Below are 23,392 nucleotides of genomic sequence, written 5' to 3'. Positions count from 1 at the left end.
TATTTTTGTTCACTGAATATATATTAATGTCCATTGGTCTAATAAAAAGCGTATGATATTCTGTGTTGGGTATATGGATCCTCAACATTAGATGGCTATTATTCTACAACAAAATTAGATGGCCTAACTCAACCATTAAACTATGGTTCAAATAGTAATGTTGACAATAATTTTATTTTTCAAAAAGTAATATTTAAATATAAACGATAATTCAAGGTCAAACAATAACAATAGAGTCTAAAATCAGTCCGTTCTAAACTAGCTAAGTTCTAGATTTTTATTATTACTACCTAATACCTATATGGTACCTTTTAGATTTTAATAATATTTTGAGCTTCAAAATTTCTTTAATAAATTTTGAATCTTTATTTTTAATGGTATCTATTATTCATATACAGGTTATGTTTCTTGACTTATTTTTTTAATATTTTGTCAACATTTTGACAATATCATAGAAGTAGCAATTTATATATCATTCATTACTGATGATGAAAATTTTACTTGACAGTCTTGAGTATGGATATTGCTTTTTATTATTGGTAATTAACTGATCAGAATAAAATTGAATACTCAGATTTAAACTTAAGTTAAAATGTGTTACAGTTTTTAAATCAAATTTTACTTACTCTTGTTTCTAATTTTCCAATTCTAACCCAAAATTTGGAAAACTAGAACGAAAATTTAAAAAAAAAAAAAAAAAAGTTAACAGAACAAAAAATATAATTTTTTAGTGGGCCTCAAATATAAGAATTTGATGATAATTTAAAAGTTAATACCACTGGATTGGTTAAGAAATATTGGATGTTGGTTTCATAAATAAAGAGAGAATTGGAATAGAATTTGATTCCATCATCTTTTCATTCCAGGTAAAATATAAGAAAGACTTACGTTCGTTGAGCAAAAATTACATTCCTTAGGTTTTGGCAAATATCCTACCTATATATCCCATCTAAATCAAAATGTCATTTTCACTAACGACTAATAAATCTCAATTAATGATAATTTGATTGACAAAGACCATTCAGAATGCGAATCTTAATCCCAATCCCATTTATATTCTGATAAATAAAATAATAATGATGGTCAATTTCAAACAAGGGCATCTGGGCATCTACAAACAAATATAATAATCAAGAGACAAAATTAAAAGAAAATATTTGCATATTTAACCATGTTAACACACTGACACAGCTAAATTATGATTTTGATTAGTCAATCATATATATAATTTCCTTAACACTACTTTTAGCTTGTTTAAAAAAAAAAAAAACAACATTACTTTTAGCTATTTAAACTCACTCATTCTAACGTCACCTTTCTAAGAATTTTAGAAAAATTCACTATTTTATTTTCTATTTTTTAAAAGTGACCCTTTTAAACACTACTTTCCATCCATGTATGTCTTTATTTTGGTTGCCTACTTTTCTTAAACAATTTCATAGTAAATAAAAAAATTAATTGTTCAAAAATTTGTGTTTGAAATTTGGCTCCAAATGTAAATATATTTTTTAAAAATGTGAAAACATACCGAATAAATGGTAAAGTTTGCTTAGGACCAGAATAAATTAAATATATTTGACAATTCTATATTTCTTAAAAAGAAAACTTGTGTGTGTGCTTTTTTCTTTTCTTTTTTTTTTTTTATCAAATCCATATGTTTTGGGAACAAAAATAAGAATGCCAAGTGCTAAATAATAGGCAGCAAAAAGTCTCATCAGAGTAAGTAAAAGTGAGATTCCATAAGAGAGAAAATCAAAAGCTTTTTTTTTTTTTTTTTTTTTTGTTCTTGGTTGGGTTGGTGTTTTTGATTAATTAGATTGATATGCCATATGCTTTTGCTGAGAATCTGAGATGACATTTTTTGGCTGGCTGGTTTCCTGGCAAAACTCTTACAACCATGTGAATTTGTGCTATTCCAATGCCTTTTATCTCTCTATCATTTCATTGCCTTTCTAAAAAATCAAATTACTGCTGGACCAAAAAAATTTAAATTGATTAATTTGAACTCTAAATATAATTTTTATCTTTAGAATTTACTTTCTTTCTAATTTCATCCCTGACTTTTAGAAATTGTAAACGTAGGTAAACTTTAAAAACTAAAACTATATTTTAACCTTGATAGAATTAAATTTCAAAATAACAACATTCTTCTAGATTCATGAAAAAATAAGGCATTAACGAAATTAAGGTCCATCAAACCATATAAGAATTTGTTTCTTTTTAAAAGAAAATAGGAATCGTTGAAAATTGAGAAAGCCATATCTTTATAGATTCTCGATCCAAATTTTTCGGATACACTAGATTTTCTTCAAAGTTCACATAATGGGCGAAAGGAACAGGCCCATCAAACTAAACAAGCCCAAGCCCAAGCCCAAGATTAGACTTGAGACTGATTAAACATAAGCACTATTATGTTTTTTTTTTCTTTTGAGGGACAATTTCATCCTTATCAGTCCTTTTATTAATTTAAAATACATATTTGGATACAAGTTAAATAGTCAAAATCAAATTACACACTTTAGGGAAATTAAATTTAAAACAACAATTCTTACCCTAAAGTTTTTTCTTTTTTGAGATAATTACCCTAAAGTTTAATAGTTGATTGACAATTAAGTTTGCTTAATGATGAAGGATTGGATATGATATGGCATGAAAATTGATGTAAGTTGGGAAAGATCATAAAATAAAAAGAGGTGTAGTTGGAAGTTGACATGGAGCATGACTCCATGCATATCACAACATGCTTCTTCAAATAATCTATTTGTTTAAATTCCTTTTGAATGTTTATCTTTTAATTTAATACAAGCACCAACCTTTTAGAATTTTAAATAAACTATTACATTGAAGAGAAATTTTCAATATGAACTTAGTTTAGGGATAATTAATAATTGACATGTGTATTTTATCAGTAAAAGTCATGAGTTAGAATATTTCATCTGAGTCGTTATGCTCAAAAAATAAAAATAAATAAAATGTCATTTAAAAAATTTACAATGACGGCATATACGGACTCTGGTGATTGATCTGAAGTCATTATATTAGACTAACAAGAAAAAATCTAACTTTTCCAAGAATACCAAAGTTCAATAATCTTACTTTTAGCATTGAAATTCGAATAGAAATATTGAATACAATTTAAGTTCTCCAATGAAACAAAATTTCCAAAGAAGTGGATTCTTCGAATTTGGTTGGAAAAATTCAGAGGGAGAAGTCTAATTTAACTTGATTTCGACTCTCAATTGACTGTAGAGCATTCTATTTCTTTGTAGTCGACAAAAATTAACTTGTTTTCTTACCTAATCATATAAATATATATCTAGAAATATTATTTAAATTGGTAAATTTGAATCATGACATTTGGTAAAATACAAAATACAAAGGGTCCATTTTTTTAGTACATCATTTAGAGATGAGACTTCCTACCTCTTTTGATCTAAAATATGTATATTAATCCATTGAACTATACAAAGTGATCGGTTCTAAAGATGTAAAAAAATTTCTAAAAATAATTAGAAGCTAAACAATAAATATATGAAATTAATACTTCAAATCATCTAGGAAAAAAAAAGTTCTTAGAGTTAAAAAGACTTTAAAAGTGTCATTGATCAATAGGCAATTTTCTACCAAAAATAAAAAATAAAAAAGGCAATAACTTGATTTCTTTAAAGTTAGGTTAATGAAGTTGAACCACTTCAAGTTACCTAGATTCATTGATGTACTTTGTATTTTTATATTTTTTGATGTAAAAATAATCATAGATGTCTATGGGCCGCATGTTTTAAAAAATGAACAATATATAAATAAATATTTTTTTTCTTGACTAAAAATCAAAATTTATGTTCTCTGTCCTATCTACTATCCTGTAGTTTCACTAAAAGAGTAATATGGTGGTCCGTTTGTTTGCAAAACTAGCGCTAGAGAAAATTAAGATGAAGCTTGGCTGAAAGAAAGTCTTCTCTCAAATGTTAAATTAATTATAGCCACTTAGATGTATAATTTCAGCTAATGTGAACTCTGACTCATGTTTTGGTCCACCATTGTTATACTTACTTAAAAATGTATAAGTTTAGATTTACTATTTTATTATTCATTGTAACTACGTTGAAGTGAACCAATATGGATTAGGTGAGCACATTTTATATAAATTATGAAGCGTGGAAATTATATGTTTTTTTTTTTTTTTTAACTTAAACAATAGGTGGGAGTAGGGGTTTGATTTTAAATCTAGGAGTGGAGTAAAATCCAATAAAATCAGTTTAGTTTTCAATAATTTGGCAGGGGGAGGGGAGGTTTTTTTTTAGAACTTTTTTTACTATTTATAAATAAAACTTAAAAAATATATCAAAAAAGTAAACCAATAGTAGGTAGAGAGTGCATATTCTATAAATTAAAAAAAAAAAAAAATCTAAATAACATTGAAAATGAGTGTCTTGACTTTATACTTTCGAAAATGAGGCCAAAATATTTAATCACATTGCTTAGACCACATCCCTATCTCAACTACCTACCTTTACTTTATATGTTATATGCATTTCATTCATGATCCTCGATTTTAATAAAGTAATACATTATAGGGCGTTTTATGACACCCTCACATTTTTTTTCCTCTGGCTCCATTTTAATTTGTTACCTATTTCATTTGACATGTTAGACTTTTTTTTTTTTTTTTTTTTTTACTAATTCAAGTAGGTTAAAATTTGTTAATTTGAGTATATTTCAACTAGTTAATTTTTTACTCTAATTCAAGTAGGTTAAATTTTATTTTTTCCACCCGTTTACATCTAATTATGAAGGGATGGCCACCTAAAAAATGTCATATATTGAAATTAGATGTATGGTTCTCTGACAAAGTACTGGTAAGTTTTGTTTCTTGATTTTGTAATCCCTCTGTAGAAAAATTTTTATTTTTAATTTGAATGTTACAAGTTGATTTATATTTTATTTTCAATGATGTACTTATTTGAATGTTACAAATGGTTCAAAATAAATTTTTGCAATTTTATAGAATTGTCCGAGTTTATGGTTTTTATTAATTTCTTTTACTTAGGCATGCATACGTCTCTTTTAACTAATTTCATTCCGTTTAATAATTGTTTTAGCTAGATATTTTCACTCTTCAATCAACTTTTGGAAATATTTTTACTACTTTTAACTTAATGCGTGAAAATCAATACATAGCACACCACATATTTTTATGAGTTTAAATTTTTTAAAATCATTATTCTATACAATTTTAAAAAAAAATGTATAACCATAGGTTTTTTCAATTCTATTTATGCCAAAATCTGTCCAACATCGTCGAGCAATATGTTTGGAGCCATAGTGAGCTGTGGGTGAACAAGCTGGAAGTGAGAGACTTGCAAAAATAGATAGAGCACTCCAACTATGCTCAAGTTAATTGTGAGTACGAGCGGAGCAAATCAACTTCAAATGATTTTTATACCTGATTGAGTAGAATGAATGTATAATTATTGGAGGTAGAGGAATAGTTGTCCGTCTAATCAAACTATTCAATTGTTCTCGACATTAGTGACATGTTCCTTACTGTGGATCGTACTGTACGACTAAGGATTTACCTCCAACCAGCTCTGTCTCTCTGGATCTGAGTAAGCAAACCAAACTCTCTCAGATCATTGCACCTTGCAGGCCGTTGGGCTCGACCCTCATGGCTCATGTTTTTGCATCTCCCAACCGATTCTAACTTCTTAAAACGTCTCCAAAAAACACACATTATTTTAATTTGTAAATCTTTCTTAAAGAAATTAGGTCCTCGTTTGAAAGGACTGAAAATATATTCTTTTTTGGAGTGAAAATATAGTTTATGATATTATATTGTTGTTTATAGTATATGAGAAAATTATTGTAAAAGTGAAACTTATTATATGGATTGACAATTAGAATTTTATTTTTTAGTACAACGAATAAGAGGTATAGTCATATAGTTTGAACCTCGAACTTCAAGACAAAGAGTAAATACTAATTATCTCTAAACTATGTGTCCGTGTTCGCGATTAATAATTAAAATTGCTTGATCATCATCCAAAAAAACGCACAACAATTATACATGGCTAGTGAGAGGTGTACCAAAAACTTGAATACAACAATATACTTATTAAAATTTCTGCCCAAAAAAATTATAAACACAATTCAACTCATCAAATTTACTGTGATTGTTGCCAGGTTCGAATTTGTAAAAAATTCTAATTAATTAGCGTTGTCAACTTATCTTTTCATTTTGTAATATTATGTAAAGAAAATTGCGAATAATGCGTATTTTAATAATTAAATCCATCTTACTGATTTGATGTATAGTAATGAATTAATGTGACTAAAAATGTTAAATAGTAACTAAATATTTTGTCACTAAATTAAACAGTCGTATATTTGAATCCTAGCCTATATATAATTAAATAAAAATAATAACATAAACGTTAAAATACTAGTCTAACTTTGGTTCATTTTCAATTAATATATTTCTTAAAATATAAACATTACTTCATACTAAAGAGTTTTCGTTACGTGTAAAATTTGTATTAAATTTTACAAAGAGGAACTAAAAATGATCACTTTTTTAAAAGTACAGAAACAAAAATGAAAATTTTCAAAATACAGAGACTAAAATGAATCAAAGTTAAAAATATAAAGATCAAAATAAACATTTTTAAAATACAAACACTAAATAAACCAAGATGATAAGTACATAAACCAAAATAATATTTTAATCTAACATAAAATATATATTTTAGTGGCACTCCTCTCGCAAAGTGAATGGGACACTTTATGAGCATTAGGTTGCATGGATATATCTAGAAGAGCGTCGACTCCATTGTCCTTTGTTTTAATTTCTTTAATGTCCTATCAAGTTAGAAGTACACTAAAAAGGTAGTATAGGGCCAAATATAACTTCTTCTTTTTAATTTCCACAAATCAAATCTTTTTCTATCTAAAAATTAAACCTAGGACTTTGAAACATCTAAAAATAATGATAATCCAACAACAAAAGTAAATAAATATAAAAATTTTATGTTTGCTGATCTTTGATGTTTATAATTATTTTAGAATTAAATTTTACTCCCCCTCGACTAAAATTATATATATTTTTTACTCGTAGTTAAATCTAAAATTTTATCCCATTTATTTTGATCTATGAACATTTCTGTTTTTAATTTTATGGCTGAAGATATTGATTCACTCCCTGAATTTTTTTGCTTTTAAGAATAGGTGGGTTTTTTTTAACTAAACTATGAATCAAAATATTGTTTGATTTCTATTTTACTATATAAAAAAAAGACATATATAATCTTCAAAGAAAAAAGGGACATAGATAGTTTGAATTAAAATATAATTAATTATTAATAAGATATAAGTTATTTAATTATATAGGGTAAAGATCGAGTTAAAAAATAAACATAATATATTTGTATCAACTTCATCTCAAAATTTATGATTATTAAAAATACATATATTCATCTCTATTTATAATTGTTTTCATCATATGTTAATTGCCACCTAAGATAATTAAGAAAATTTTTGACATTAGTACTTCAAGTCAGTTTTTTTTTCTTAGAATAGTTTATGATTGAAAAACTTTAATGATAAATTTCAATTATTAGTAATACAATAATCGTATCTTTTTTCTAATAATAAAAAGTAATGCAATGACCAAAGCCCCCCTTAGGGACAATTTTATGTCAGACTTATGCATAGCCCATCTTATGTTTAATCAATTAGTTTTAAGTAGCTGGTTGGCCAATCCATTACTAATAATTGAAAATTCGTTTAAGTGTGAAGAAAATTATTTAAAAAATGATAGTGATAAGATTTAAGTTTATCTTCCAGCTCCGTCAAAAAAAAATTATCTTCTACCTAGATCCGAATAAAGTTTATTGGTTGCATAAATATGTATTGGTACAAACAATTACATTAAAGTTTGTATAAATTTGATAACTATTCAAAGTTTTTTTTTTTAGTACATTTTAAAAAATATATATATTAAAGAAGAAAATAGGAAAAGAAGGAAAAAAAAGAGTAAAAAAGGGAAGAAGGAGGTGGGGAAGATGGGACCCACAGCTGATGAAGCAAAGGACCATGTACTCCGCCTTACTCTTACGCTGTCGAGCGTGGGGCCCAGATCAATCTTAGTCGTCCGATACATTAAATACAAGGCCCTTGGGACCCGCCTGTCGCGTACCCATTTTTCTGACCTTGCGAACATCGAATTAAATCCAACGGTCGTGAGCGCTTCTTGGCTTTTAGGACAGGTGACTACGATTCGGACAAGTGGACACGGAATCTAGGGGATTGTGACACCGCCGCCAAGCTGTCGTGCCGTCGTTTAACGTTTTCCGTTTCTTCGATTCCTCGTTAGGCGAAGGCGTTATTCCACCGTTCCGCCTATCGCTCTCCCTAGATTGTGCACGGAGGGGCACCCATCGAAATCCTACTCTCGCATTTTTCCAATAAAAATTCTAATTAAGATTATTTAAAAATATATATATATATATATATATATTTGTAATAATTAGGAAAATAAACCAACTTTTTATACATAAAAATACTAACATAATTCAATTGATGGAATATTTATTTTATAATATCTTTATTCTACTGTGTATATATCAAATACTCCAGTTAACATTTTTAATTTCTTTTTTCTTTACACATTAAAAGAAGAAAAGAAAAGAGAGAAACCCCTTGTAGAATACTCAATTTATATTAAGAAAATAACATTATATATTGCACTTCCGTAGGGAATTTGCCATCTTTGTCAAAGTTGCTCGTGCTCTGCTCACAAAGTTAACGAGAAAAGTGGTGGATACTAGCTGGTCCCACTTCATGGACGATCAATTATTTTACGAATGAATATTCGGTGACGTCCAACATATTATTATATAAAAAAAAAAAAAAAGGTCTCTGTTTTTTTTCTTTCAGGGGAGAAAAAAAATCTCTACCCCAATTTGAACCGAAATAAGAAAACAAGAAATTCAATTTAAAACAACAGTTATGTGTTTAGAAATTGATACTTTATCCATTTCTTTTAGATAGACGAGTGAAATAAATTTATAACATGAAATAATATATTTATTATAATTTTTATATTTTAAATGTAATTATACATTTTAGAGTTTAAAATCTAAAATTTGGACTTTTTTTTAAGTACAAAAGATTAGAGTATTAGACTTGGAATTTCCAACTTTAAGAGCAGGAGGCATGTATCAACTCTCGTTGAGCTGAACTCATATTACTAATTGCATTGCTAATCACTAATATTGTGGTTAAATATTTGACCCTAGAGTTTCTATTTAAGAACAAAATAATGAAATAAAGTATTTTTTTAAATAAGTTTGGATTTTTATGGTTTTGCAATGACAAGCAATCCCCTAAGTTATGAGAGATATTTGATTGGGTTGTTTTTTGACATTTTAGAACAAACTATTATAAATCCATTTAGGTAACCATTATGAGTGGTTTATTGGTCCAAATAGACTAGGATGAATTGAGAGGAGATGAATTCAAATTTCGTAATAGCCATATACTTTAAGAATTAATTCTAATAGACTTCCCGATATGAATTATTGTAGGATTAAGCAGTTTTTCCATGAGATTAATCATATTATCAAACAATGTCAAATGTCGAATCTACTGAAGTGTTAGGTAATTGCTCCTAATAAACTTCTATTTTAATGGTCACATTGTTTTAAATTCTATCACTTAGACCTTCTGTTCAAAATACTAACCATGGTGAAAAGCAAAGTTATATATGTATATATATTTTGTAATTTAGTGGAACATTTATGTCAAAGCGGATGAAATTGATCTTTCCAAAAAATTCAGAATTGAGGGTCCTTTGTTGGGATCTTTTTCCCACTTGTCGTGTTCGTGTCCACATCGAAGCGACTGGGGTATACGTGTAGCAGGGAGTTTGATCTGAATAGTGTCTCTAGATTCCCGAAACTACCCTTGGTTCGTCACGGCGTATTTATTACAAATCGATTTCCATATTGGTGGAAAAATTTGAAGACAACAACGAGCCAAATGCGTCGTCACATTCCATGTGCTTTCTGCAACACACAAAAGTCAATTCATAATTAATGAAACAGTAATATATAATTCTCAAATTTTCAGATTTTGAAAAACAACCCTTACATAATTTTATGGAACTAAGGATAAAATGGTCTTTTAGCCTCAACCATTTTTAGAAAAGAAAAAAACTCTACGCTATTTTTTGATGGGTTCTCCAAGTTTTAAGCTTTCCCCGCAATTGGCAGTGGCAAACCCTCCAACTCCAAGTCCAAACTCTCAATTTATGAGTCCAATTTGGTTACATTATATTGTTATATTTCTCCAAGCCCAAGCTTAGTGCCTAGCTAGTGTGAAATTAAGATATATGAAAATTGAGAGAGAGCTAGAATTGATGACTAAGGTTGTATTGAAAAAGAAATTCTCATGTGTGTTTTGCAATGCAAGGATTTTGATATTTCTCACCAGAGAATTTAATACTAATTTACTTTTATTGGAGAATTTCAAATTGAGTATAAAATTAACCTATATACCATTCAAGGAAAAAAGATCATCCAGTTCACATATTCTAACACCTTCTAGTCTCAAATTTATCTACTTAATTCACCCGCATTCAATTTTTCTCATTTGAAAGCTTTTTCTTGCTTGTTGAACTTGATGGTAAGGATTCATAGACTTTACCGTCCCTTTCATACCAAAGGTACAAGTCCGAATCAATTAAATTGAGTTAGGTTTGATAATTCGTATTGTAGTAATCAATTCAATTCATAAAGTATAGCTATAACTAGTGTTATAGGCATATCAAATGAAGTCCAACGAAAAGACAAAAGAACTAAATTGACTGAAAGTGAAAAGGGCCTCGATATACAAAGCCAAGTAGGGAGGCCATAACCCGACACACAGAGGTTGAACGACACGAATCGACCAAGGCTAACTCTGGTCAAGCACCAACTACGACTCAGCCATCGATCGAAAACTCCGATAAAGCCTCTTTCCAACTCGGCTATATCCAATATTGACTTAAGTATCGTTAAAGCTTATGTGGCTAGCACCATGTAAGTGTTCAGTGCTATTGGTTTTGCAGGATCCATGTTCATTCTCGTTTCTTCATTTAATGCGAATTTGGTAGAATCAGAAGGAGCCTAAATTCGACATCAACAATTAGGATAGCATGTCTATTCAAATCTCAATAAGTTTTATCAATTTCATTTCTACCGGTTTCGCCAAAATAATGGATTTTGTAACAAAAAGTTAGTCCATTTTAGTATTGACCGTTTTTTTTTTTAAATCAATAGTTTCATTCGATACTAATTTTTAAACAAATAGTCAAGTGTATAAACTTGTTTTACTTACCTCATTAGAGGCAAACAAAGGTAAACATTATTTTTTGGCTTATTGAGACCACGAATAATCAAATAGCCACACTATCTTCCAATGTGATTTATAAAAAATATTATGGTTTGAGTTGTCAATTCAATTAAATTCTTGGGGATTTTTTAAAAAGATATTGGAAGAAAGTTGGAAGATTGCAAACGAGAGGGTAGATGTAAAGCTGATGCCTTCCTTTGCGATACTTCCCTTTCGGGCCATGCGAATATTGAAAATTGACAATCAATCAAATTCTAAATGAGAGAAAAAGATAAGCATTTAAATGAATTTAATAAAATAACTAAATTTTAAGTTAGATTATATAAATAAGATAAATTGTTAATTTGAACGTAACATAACTTAATTGGTTAAAGTATCTCTTTTCGATCAAAGATAATGAGTTCGAATCCTTACTAACTTACATAGACGAATAATTTGATTAAAAAATTTTGTGCTTACAAAGAAAAGAGATACTAGCTAAGCTTCCAACTCAATATCATATTTGAAAGTTTTCGATTCGATTTGATAGAATATTTTGATATATATATTTTTTTTCAGTTTTATTAGAATGGTAGAGTGTTGAGGCTCACTCCTCAACTTTGCCTAGGCTTGTACTTGTATGATTAATGGAGCTAATCCCTCTAATCAATAATTAATTTTCTAAAATATGGTATGTTCGTAATTTTCCCAAAATTAGTTTTATGAAACTGGAATGAATTAAATTAAAGTCCCAACAAATTTCCTTTTTTTTTTTGGGTAAAATATCTGGAAATCAAAATTCAAAATTCCAATACGTAAAAAAGAGCGTCCGGTCCAGTCCAAGTCGTCCAAGTCCAAATTAGCCAGCCATAGAAGTTAGACGGCGCGACGCCGTGAATCATCGGGCGGCGCAACGGGGGTGTTTCGGTAATTTCAAAGCGACAAAGGCTATTTTTCACCTTTAGGCCACTTTTCGTTGGTTTTGTTTTTGGCCTTTCCAGTTTTCGCCGGGAGCCATTCGATTGCTGTTTATCAGCTGTCTGTGCGTACTTGTGAGCAGAAACCCAAACCTAAACCCTAAAAACGGAAAGTTCCGTCCATCGGAACTCAGATGGTATTTCTCTGTGCTTCTACATGGAGTTCAGAGCCCTAAATATCAGAGCTCCAATCTTATCTACCCGGTAAACTTTCGCATTTCATCATCTCTTTAACCTCACTCTTCTTCTTCTACTTCTACTTTCTCTTCTATCTTTCCTCTTCATCCACCTACTTTGCTTTCCATGTTCCCAGAAAATGGAAAGAAAATAGATTGTTCACTTATCATTAGATTTCTTTTCCTTTTCTGGTTCTTCATATTTTTAAAATTTTTTTTCTTGCAACTTCGTATCCATTTTGCTGAAGCTGTTGCTGTGCGATTGCCTTCTTTTGTCGAGTTTAATCGTTTTGTGTCGGGATTTTTCATCTGAAGTTACTCCGAGCTTAAAAGATGGTTCGGGTAATAGGTTGGCTTGGTGGGTTTGGCTCCGATTGTTTAATTTTAACGGCTTCCTATTTCTGCTACTGTTAATTGATTTTTGGGTCTATTAATTTCTTAAAAACGTATGCTAATTTTATTTGAAGTTTAATCTATTCGTGGTTCCGGTAAGAACGGTCTCCATGTTATTCGGAATCTACTGAGCCACTTTTAAATCACTTTTTGTTGTATTTGGACATTTTTAAAAATATACTCTGTGTCTAACTTGTAGCAGAAAAATCAGGTGTGATGGGATTTTATCAGTCATTGTAACTGCGGTTGGATATTGATAATTATCATGTTCTAAAGCGGTAATCTTGGACATACATAGACATTTTTCCTTTTTACTATTTTTTATGCTCTCCTCTATGTTCGCAAGCAGCTGGTCTACATGGCATCGTCTGACTGATGAGAGTGAATGGCGGGAGGAAATAATTGATGAAAAAATAAAGAAATGAAAAAGCGTCTCATTGTAGCTTTTCAATTTATAATGTCTGGTTTTTGTGTTTTGTTAAACTTCCCTGCACTTTTTGCGTGTGTTAGTCTGAGCAAAATTTTGCAAATGACTTGATTATACCCTTTTGGTTTACTCAGGGGACTGTTTCATCCAGACTTGGCCAGGGCAATTATTTCTATCCTTGTTCTGTTTTGTACTTTCGTTTATCATGCTTCATGTGAACCATGCTTCATTTCTGAGCTTCAATCAGTGTCAAATGAAGACGCTGGGTATTACATGAATAATCCTGAGGGCATCCATGACGCATTTCCAGCAGTCATTAGATTGGGCAGTCATCCAACGGCGTGCTTAAGTTTTGAAAGTGTTTGTACTGACAGTCGTTTATTTTGCTTTCCTTCAACGCTACCTGACTTTTCGTCGAATGAAAAAGGGATAGATGTAGAGGTTTCTTTGGATCAGTTTGACGGTACATCCTCCATTGGATCGACTCAAGATGACAAATTGGCTGCAAACAAAAGCCAGTTATCAGATTATGGTATGTTTGAATTATTTGAAGGTGGGATAATTTCATGCTCTTTAAACTCAAGACAGGGTGTTAATGAATTGTCTTCCATACAACAATTTGATAGCACTAGTAAATTTGATCTTTCTACGTGTAGAGGGGATCCACTTAATCATAAAATCCCAAGTTCTACGAAAAAGAAAAATATTGATGTCATGAATTCAGATTTTTCAGAGAGTTCTATATCTCCCGATGTAGATATTAGTCCAACTGAGTTGGATTGGAAGCAGGAATTTTTATACTTACCTTCTTTAGCTTCAATAACCGTGACGAATACATGCAACCAAAGTATTCTACATATCTACGAACCATTCAGCACTGACTCACAGTTCTATTCTTGCAATTTTAGTGAGGCTCTTTTAGGACCTGGTGAAGCTGTTTCTATTTACTTTGTTTTCTTCCCAAAATATTTGGGCTCGTCCTCTGCCCATCTGATTTTGCAAACAAGTTTTGGTGGTTTTTTGGTATCGGCTAAAGGCTTTGCCATTCAGTCACCTTATGGAATCCAGCCGTCGTTAAGCCTAAATGTACACTCAAGTGGGAGATTGACTAAAAATTTGTCTTTATTCAATCCCTTCGATGATGTTCTCTATGTTGAGGAATTAACAGGATGGATATCAGTTTTTAAAGAGGATGAATACTACCATGCAGAAGCAGTTTGTAGAGTAGAAAGATATCAGGTATTTGATGAACCAAAGTTACCAATTGTGAAAGATGGCTTGGTTATCCAACATGGTCAGATAGGCTCACCACTGTTGTCTATGAAGCCCTACAAACAGTGGAAGATAGATCCTCACAGCAATGAAACTATTATAGAAGTGGACTTGTCATTCAAATATGGTGGGACAATCATTGGCACATTTTGGCTGCAGTTATCAAGGCCTTCACAGGATAAGCCTGATGTAATTGTGGTGCCTCTTGAAGCTGAACTTGAAGGGGGATCAACCCATGATGATCATAAAGGGTCTGTATTTGCATCTTTTGAGCCTTTACTGTACCATGGAAATGTTTTTGTTGCTGTTGCCCTGAAGAACATTGCTTCTCACATGCTTAGTGTTCTTAAGATCATTGAAGTGGCTGAAAGCAAGGTTTTCGAGTTTAAAAGCTTGGAAGGCTTGCTACTTTTCCCTGGAACTGCCACACAAGTTGCTCTGGTTACCTGTAATACACGACATGCTCACTTCCACAAGTCTTCACCTGAAATTTTCAATATGTATAGTAAATGTAAATTACTTGTCTTGACTAATGAGTCAAGTAGTTCCCATATTGAAGTTCCTTGCGAGGATATATTCCTTTTATGTTCAGAATACTGGAAGTACTCTTTCATGGGAAATGGAAAGCTATCTGAACGCTTCATGTCTGGTAATGTGAGAATAGAGTCTCTGGGCAATCATGTGCGGTTACAGTCAGAGATCAAGGTATACTGTTGTTTCTTTTATTTATTTATTTATTTTAACCAATATTGTAATTTGCATATCATGAGTTTTTGTTGTCTCTCATTTAAGGACAATATTTGTTTTTTACAAGTATGCATTTCTCATGCTTATCTAAGAGCATAATTGCTGCTATAACTGCACTATTTACTTATGTAGTTTTGTTTGCTCTTACATTTTTTTGTATATATAGATTGGCGGAACATACTTTATTACAAACACCTATCTTCTCTAATTATTTTCACACTCATATTCTCATATTACTTGCTTTTGGATTGATCATGCTGGGTTTTGCAGTTCCTAAGGACTTTGATCTTGATGACAAATGATACTTGGATTAGGATTATATGTTTGAACCTTTTCAAGCATTATTGTTGTTTTTGTGACTTGTGAACGTGACTGCTTGAGATATTGTCCTTTCCTGCCTCCCTTTCTATCCCCTTTTTACATGTTCATGTATTGATTCTATATACTTGCATAATTAGCACCTCATTCTGTGATATGCAAAATGACCTAGATGTTTCTGTGAATTTGAAGGCCATGGAGAGAGCAGAAGCAGATGAATTGGTGCTTGAAAATTGGATTTCTATGGGGACCAGAAGATCCATGTCTGTGCTTGATGAACACGAGGTATTTTTTCCCATGGTCGAGGTTGGAAGTCATTGGACTAAGTGGATCACTGTGAAAAATCCAAGCAAGTGGCCAGTTGTAATGCAGCTAATCATTAATTCAGGTGAAATGGTTGACGAATGCAGAGATCGTGAGGGACTTATCCACCTACCATCCGGTGGCTTAATTCACAACGACTTTACTATGCCGAAGAAGCATGGATTTTCACTATCAGAGGGTGCAGTTACGGAGGCCTATGTTCATCCTTTTGAGGATGTGCTTTTGGGACCAGTAGTCTTTTACCCTTCTGGTCGATGTCACTGGAGAAGTTCAGTTTTGATAAGAAATAATCTATCTGGGGTAGAGTGGCTGTCGTTGAGAGGATACGGGGGTTCATCTTCTCTGCTTTTTCTCGAGGGTTCAAAACCTGTTATCAGTATAGAGTTTGAGCTTGAATCCCCAATTTTGCTCAATATCTCCCCTTCAGAAAGATCAGTCCGTATGGAAGAGATCAGCCATACTTGTACATTGCCATTGTCTAAAGAGTTCTATGCCAAGAACACTGGCGACTTGCCTTTAGAGTTCAAGAAAATAAAAATCTCTGGTGCAGAATGTGCATTAGATGGTTTCTTAGTACACAATTGTAATGATTTTGTCCTTGAACCTGGAGAGTCGAAGAAACTTGTGATATCATACCAGACTGATCTTTCCGCAGCTGTGGTTTATAGAGATCTTGAACTGGCCTTGGCTACTGGTATACTTGTAATACCCATGAAGGCAAGTCTCCCCTTCTATATGCTCAATAATTGCAGAAAATCAGTGTTGTGGACACGATTGAAGAAATTATCTTTCGCTGTTCTCCTAGTTGCTTCTCTAATGCTTCTGTTCTTCTGTTGGATTTTGCCACACATGATATCTTTCAGCTTTCTGGATTTCTCGGGCAAGTATGGTATCGATTTCATCTCTAGTTCTCCAAGGAGTACTGAGCAACCTTGTTCAGTGCGTCATGGTGAGAAAAGCAGTAAATTCTCAGATGTTTGGTCTGTTTTTGAAGAGGAAGGAGCACCACAAGCCTCTCTGCAGTCAAAATCTCTAGCAATAGAGGATTCTGATGCTGTTCAAGCATCTCAACCAAATTACCTCACTGTGAAAACTGGAAAGGAGAGGGATAGGGGGAGGCGGCGAAAGAAGAAAAAGGGAGGTGGTATGAAGTTAGCTGGTCTATTTGAAGTTTCCAGTAGTCAAAGTGGTAATTCTACGCCTTCATCTCCGTTGTCACCCACAGCATCTGGTACACCAAAACGTACATGGCCTTTGTCTCCCGATGTGAACCAATCCATAGAGGCAACTAATCTGTTTGCTCGGGTGGTAGACGATACCCAATGTCACAAGATGCAAACATCCAAACCTACTGTTACGAACACATCGAAACCTGAAGTTACTGCAAAGAACTGCACTGACAGCTTGGTTTCATCTCCCAAAGAGGCTCCTTTGGAATTGAAAAAGAATTACAGTAAACCTGTTTTGCTGCCTTCTGCCACTTTTCCTTCTGCTGGGAGGCCTGCACCAAATGTCATATGCTCTCCTCTGGTTGCTTCGACATCCAAAATTGCTCCACATGCTCGAGCTCCTGGTTCTAAAATCTTCAACCAGAAAGCTTGTTTAGAAGAGGATGGTAAGTCTGGGATTCAAGATAAATACAAATATGATATCTGGGGTGATCACTTCTCAGGACTTCATTTGATTAATAAATCAAAAGATGTCCCTTCCATGATCCCCAGTACCATAGAAAAGGACTCTGATAGCTTTTTTGAAACGAGTCCTCAAACTCTCGTCGCAAAGTCCCACCCAATGTCTGTAAGTTCTTTTTATCAGTATCGTCAAGTTTAATCAATTAAATACCAAAAGAAAAAGTCCAAATTTTCCGTGGCTTTTTTAAATTTAATTTTCTTGGCCATTTCCTTTTCAGTTTTTCTAAACAAAACCCAGGATGACAAATCTCTCACAGGGGTTGGAGAATTTTCAGTTTGGATGGGGATATTGACATATTCTGTAGGATCGAGAGTGGCCAATATATGCAGGAATACTTGACATATTCTAGTTTAATATGTCTTTACTTTAGAGTTCATTTGAACGAATAATTAAACTAATGAAGAAACCTTCATCATGAGCACTTGGGTCAAAGGTCAAATAACAAATAAATTTTAGTATCACTTAAAGCCATTTGATGATTGTCGTCGGTTGAACTTTTGCACTAACCATTAGTTGTGATTGTAGTAACACTCGAGAAATCAATGTATGGTGGTTGCATTACTGCAATGGAATTGCATTGACTTTGGAAGAAGAGATAATCGTGAAATTTGATTGAGTACAACGACATGTTGTAGAGGTGTAGATTTGACTTATTATCTTTATATGACTTAATCAATTATGTTTAGATCAATTAAGTTATGTTTAGATTGATCATTCAATTTGATATTGGGGTTATATCTTATTGAAGTCATTCTATGTTCAATATTGTAAAACACGAGAAATCAATAGACTGATAATTAGGATAACTTTCTTGGTCAGGATAGAATGACATTTTGCTAGGGGTAAAAAGTAAAATGCAGTTGGAATAGGTCAATGTACAACAGAAATTGATGTTAAAACTCAAAATATTTAGGTTGAGTAATGAGTGTATGTTGATTTTTAACTTCCATGTAAGCTATAATTCTCTCTTTCTTTTTTTTTTTTCCCTCTCTTTTTAGAGTAACAGAAGAAAGTGAACTTTCTAAAGTTTGAATGTAAATTGGAGATTTATTTTTTAGTCTTAAATTTGGTAAGTTATATCAATTTTCACCTTAGATAGGTTTTGAAATTTTTTTTAATATACAATAATATGTGGGAGACTCATGACCTTTATGTCGAAAATAGGTTAAATGATGAATAGTAACAGGGGTTGAATCTCCATTGACGAAGCGACAGCGACGAGAGAGGGAAGGAGATGGCCCTCAAAAGGAGGTGTCGATGGAGAAAATAAAGCCAATCCCTTTTGCACTGCATTTACTCTCTGAATTTGAATGGAAAAAAGAAACTTGAAGGGGCCATTTTTGATCAGGTTGCCTGAGTCTGAGAGACCCAACGAAAGTGACTGTGCCAACCCAGCAACTACAAATCCAGCCTTCCTTTTCTGCGAAATTAGCTTTGTTCTTCAATCTGGGTTTTCTGGGTGGGCCCATTTAAAAGTGGTCCATTGGACCACATTTACAGCCAGCCCATGGGCAGGGCCTGGGCCCATGATGGGTATCTTTAACTTCCCTGAGTTTCTTCAAGGGATTCATGTGTGGCAATAATGAAACGTTACTTTCTATGATAAAAGTACAACCTTCCATTTTGTGTGTATTTCTGTTCTTTCGTATCATTCATTTCATGCATGTCACTGGGGGAGGAGATTACTAGCTGCCATCCCATTCTAGATTCTCAAGGGTCAACTTGTAAAAGGATACATGTCTCCTTCGCCCCTGTCGAAATTATGGTTAAATTACAAATTTAATCCCTAAATTTTTAGAATCGTGTTTAATATATTCTTCAATTTTTTTTAAATGACAAACAAGGATTCGAACATCCAACCTCCACCGGACATGCAGTAGTTCTTTCAATGCAATTAGACCACAGTGGTCATGTATCTGCGAGGCCCATGGGCATGTAAATATATAAATATATGTGGGGAATTATTTGATGTACTTGAAATACAAAAGAGAGACATAGGAGTTTGCTTTTTGCTCTCTTTTACAATTACAGCATATGTATAAATGCTTTGATAATGTGCTTGCTTTAGCTTTTGGCATCACTTCTCACTTTCATTTCATTCTCAACCAAATATTTTTCTTAAAAAAAAAAAAAAGAGTTAATTTGGGACCAGAGACTTTTTCTTTTTCTTTTTTTATTTAATGGAAGAGGAAAATAGAATCTGAACCCTATGTCTCTCTCCCAATTAGTTTTGATCTAACTAGTTCATTGTGGACAAAATTTGACTTAATTTCTATTCTAGTCAATTAGTTCCTTACATATTTTGTAATTTTGAAACTGAAAAAAATAGGAGAAAAGTATTTGAAAGAGGAAAAAAGGGAATTGTTTGTCTTTTGTCCTTTTATTTGCTGGCCCATGTATTTGAGACAATAAGGTTTACTTTTCACCAAAAACGTTGAGAATAGAGTTTTCGTGTATATAAAGTTTATAAGAATTTATGTGCATTTGAGATATTATTCTTCACAAACCATAATTTTGAAAGTAAGAATAACTTTAATTATTCTGGAAACACATGCCATCTTTAAAACAAAATAAGAGGAAATAATTTAAAAGATAAAACAATCAACCAAATAGCTTTTCATTTAGCTATAGGGCTATATGAAAGAAAAAAAAAAAGAAAAACAAACAAACAACTTCAAAATAATCCTATAGCTTGAGAAATTTTATTTTAATTTTCAATTAGTTTTCCAAAATAAATTTCAATAAGTACAAATAAACAAAAACGTTATTATCAAGAAAGTTGGATTACGTTAAATTATTAATATACATAATGATATATATATTGATCCTAAAATCACAAATATTAATACTTTATAGTCAAAGTGAGCATATCTAGATAGTAATTGACATATATCTCCAACCAACCAAGAGTTTGTGAGTTTCATCTACCACCCTCACATGTTGTATAAAAAAAACAAATATTAATACCTCATAGGTTACACTACCATTTTCCCTATCTTCATTGTCAAATCTTGTGGGGGCAAAGAAAGAAACAGAAAAAAAAAAATTTACACCTCTAAAATTTCAAATTAATTGAATTTTGTCGGCATGTTTTTTTAGTACAACATGTTGGGGAGGGGATTCAAACTCGATTGAAGGCATATGCTAAGCTAGGCTCGTTTTCACATTATGTTTAGCAGAAGATTGGTTACAAAATTTAAGAATAATGTGACATAAAATTTGAAAAGGCCTAAAATTAGCATATAAATGTATTTGAGAGTGCACATAATATCTCACAATAAAAACCTTAAATTTTGAAACAGTTAATGTAATAATTTATTATACAATTTCTTTTTTGCAAAAAAGAAAAAAAAAGTATTATACAAATTGTATAATTTCATAATTTGAAGACAAATAACAAATACTCCTTTAGCATCAAGATTTTAAATGTCGATATATATATAAATAACGATAAAATGTCGATGTCGATATATATTTTTTGAAAAATTATAAAAATAAAAATTTGTAAAAAATATTTAAATTAACAAATAAACAATTCAATAAAAATGATTAATATTAATATTATTGATATTTTATTGATATACCCTTTATGTTGATGTTGAACTCATAGATACAGGTAAATATCGATGAAAATATCAACATGTGGATAAAAATTTAGAAACTTGTTTACTAAAAAAAATAATAAAAACAAGTACTCCTTACTTCAATTTAGAAAATGAGACATGATGGCATATTATCAAAGTTTGGCGTAGGGTTCATTTGGTCCAACTTAGGATTCCAAATTTAGAAGGACATGTCCTAATTTGGACACACTAATGCCAGATCAATGCTGGGTCCACTAGGGGTAATTTCGATGTTTCCCTCTAAATATTCAGATTTTTTTCCCTTTTAACTAATAATGATATAATTATCAAATGACACATAGATTCGTCTAATATTTCTATTTGAGTTGTATTTCTTTAATCTTCATGTTTCATTAAATTCAAAAAGGGTAATCCATGGTAGATAAAATAGAAATTAGTAGTAAATTTTGCATCTTTGGATTAAAATGCTAATATAATTTCATTGAAATAATTAGTTCTTTTTTTTCTTTTTTTAATAAAATGATTTTTCAACTCTTTTTTTCTTTTCACTTCCCACTTTTTAAAATATATCTTTAAAATCGTAGCTAAATCTTGAAATTTTTAAAATATATTTTGAAGTTTTATTTTTTTAAAAAAAATTTAACTAGTATACTACAAAATAAATAACTTATTAATAAACAAATCTAATTTTTTAAAAACAAATAGAATAATGGAAGAGCCCTTTAAAAAAAGAAGGAAAAAAGGAAAACGATTCCTCATTATTTATATGTATATTCAGAAGAGGTGGTTAATTGATCATTGTTATGCGTAATTTTGGCAATTTAATAACCTAAAAACAATTTAAGAAATTAAAGTTTGTTGATTACGTACGCAGACAGTTGTCTCATCTTTCCTTAATTATTTTGATTTATTTTATCACAGCTAAAGACCCTTTGATAAATGATAACCGTTTTTTTAAATTATTTTTTACCCGTGTTTTAGAGCAAATTATTTTTTACTCTTAAACATAACCACTTAATTTAATCAATTTTCACTTTACACTTTTTATTTTATCACAATGAATTGTAGACTTAGATGAATATTGCAATTTATACCATCTCTTCAATTTCTTATAATTCTCCCATAAATTTTAATACAAAAATGTAAAAAGCCCCCAATGCTCATTTAATTTAATGAAAATTAACTTATGCACACAAGTAAGTGATTAATACTCATAATCAACTAGTTAATAACTTTGTCAAAACTTATAAATTTCAATAAAGAAAAAATTTTAGATTGTCGTTTTTGTTTGAATCATATCAATTTCATACTAACATGTATTTTGTAATTCATCTAACACATATGAAAATATTTTTTTTCAACAAATTTAAAAAAAAAAAAAAAGAAAACTACCAGAAGAATAAGGTTTGAACCCTTATTTAAATTTGAAGATTAAAATACCTCTCCAAGTTTAAGATGCAGTTTGATGAAATTGAAAGTTTATAATAAAAATTAATACACCTCGTCAAGTTCGTGGTTAAAATTGATTTTTTCCTTAATCTTCTAAAAAACAAAATTGTCCATATGTTCTAAAGATTAAATATATATTATAATCTTTACTATTTAAGCATTTTCCCCTCAATTTAATCTCTATTATTTAAAAAGTTTCAATTTAATACTTTATATTTTAACATTTTTTTATTAAATTTCTTCTTGTCGGTGAATATTAAAATTGACTAGTGATAAATTTATTTATTTTCTTTTGAGTACAATATGTACCGTATATTTTAGTTAAAAATTTGTGCATTAACCAATTTAACTATATCCGAAATGACTAATGATAAATTTACTTGACATGCTATTTAATGCAACGTAAAGGAAAGATGAAGCGACCTTAAAGAAGAAAGTCGTAATGTTTATTAACTTTAACTTTTTATTGGATAGATAGCCTTATTTAAAATTTAAAAAGATTTAGAACATAAAACTGAAAAACAATCAAATCTACTATATAATTTAACGACAAAAATTAAAATTTAGTCAACCTGACCATCCCAAAACTGTTGGAAAAAGAGTAGCCTTTTTCTTACCCTTGGCTGGCCCTCCAAAAACAGAAAATAAGTTGAATCGAGAGAGAAG

At 30.9% G+C, this 23,392-nt stretch overlaps 1 protein-coding gene across 5 annotated transcripts; it reads left to right on the top strand.

The window, feature by feature from the left end:
* The first annotated feature begins 12,345 nt into the window (after positions 1 to 12,345).
* LOC111005538 (uncharacterized) lies at positions 12,346 to 19,325 on the top strand. Of its 5 annotated transcripts, XR_015790339.1 has the most exons (5): positions 12,346 to 12,548; positions 13,475 to 15,317; positions 15,870 to 17,798; positions 18,219 to 18,330; positions 18,858 to 19,325. XR_015790339.1 is itself a non-coding variant. In XM_022277056.2 (4 exons), exons 1-4 carry the CDS (start codon positions 12,502 to 12,504, stop codon positions 18,864 to 18,866), a joined length of 3,828 nt encoding a protein of 1,275 aa, XP_022132748.2. In that variant the 5' UTR covers positions 12,346 to 12,501; the 3' UTR covers positions 18,867 to 19,325. The 5 variants fall into 5 exon arrangements, 4 of the variants coding, with proteins under 4 accessions (XP_022132748.2, XP_087979211.1, XP_022132750.2 ...); XM_022277056.2 differs by lacking the exon at positions 18,219 to 18,330; XM_088123085.1 differs by lacking the exon at positions 18,858 to 19,325 and having other exon boundaries at positions 18,219 to 18,837.
* The last annotated feature ends 4,067 nt before the right edge of the window (positions 19,326 to 23,392 follow it).

This window comes from Momordica charantia, assembly GCF_013281855.1.
Source record: "Momordica charantia cultivar OHB3-1 chromosome 1 unlocalized genomic scaffold, Mcharantia_2.0 BLBB01000001.1, whole genome shotgun sequence".
Lineage (NCBI taxonomy): Eukaryota > Viridiplantae > Streptophyta > Magnoliopsida > Cucurbitales > Cucurbitaceae > Momordica > Momordica charantia.
This window is presented reverse-complemented; position numbering and strand designations above follow the sequence as displayed.

Bases quoted from the DNA above. Each gene is read 5' to 3' on its own strand.
- LOC111005538 (XM_022277055.2), top strand. From the start codon at position 12,502: ATGGAGTTCAGAGCCCTAAATATCAGAGCTCCAATCTTATCTACCCG. The intron at 12,549-13,474 runs GTAAACTTTCGC...TGGTTTACTCAG, and splicing joins GCTCCAATCTTATCTACCCG to GGGACTGTTTCATCCAGACT. The intron at 15,318-15,869 runs GTATACTGTTGT...GTGAATTTGAAG, and splicing joins GGTTACAGTCAGAGATCAAG to GCCATGGAGAGAGCAGAAGC.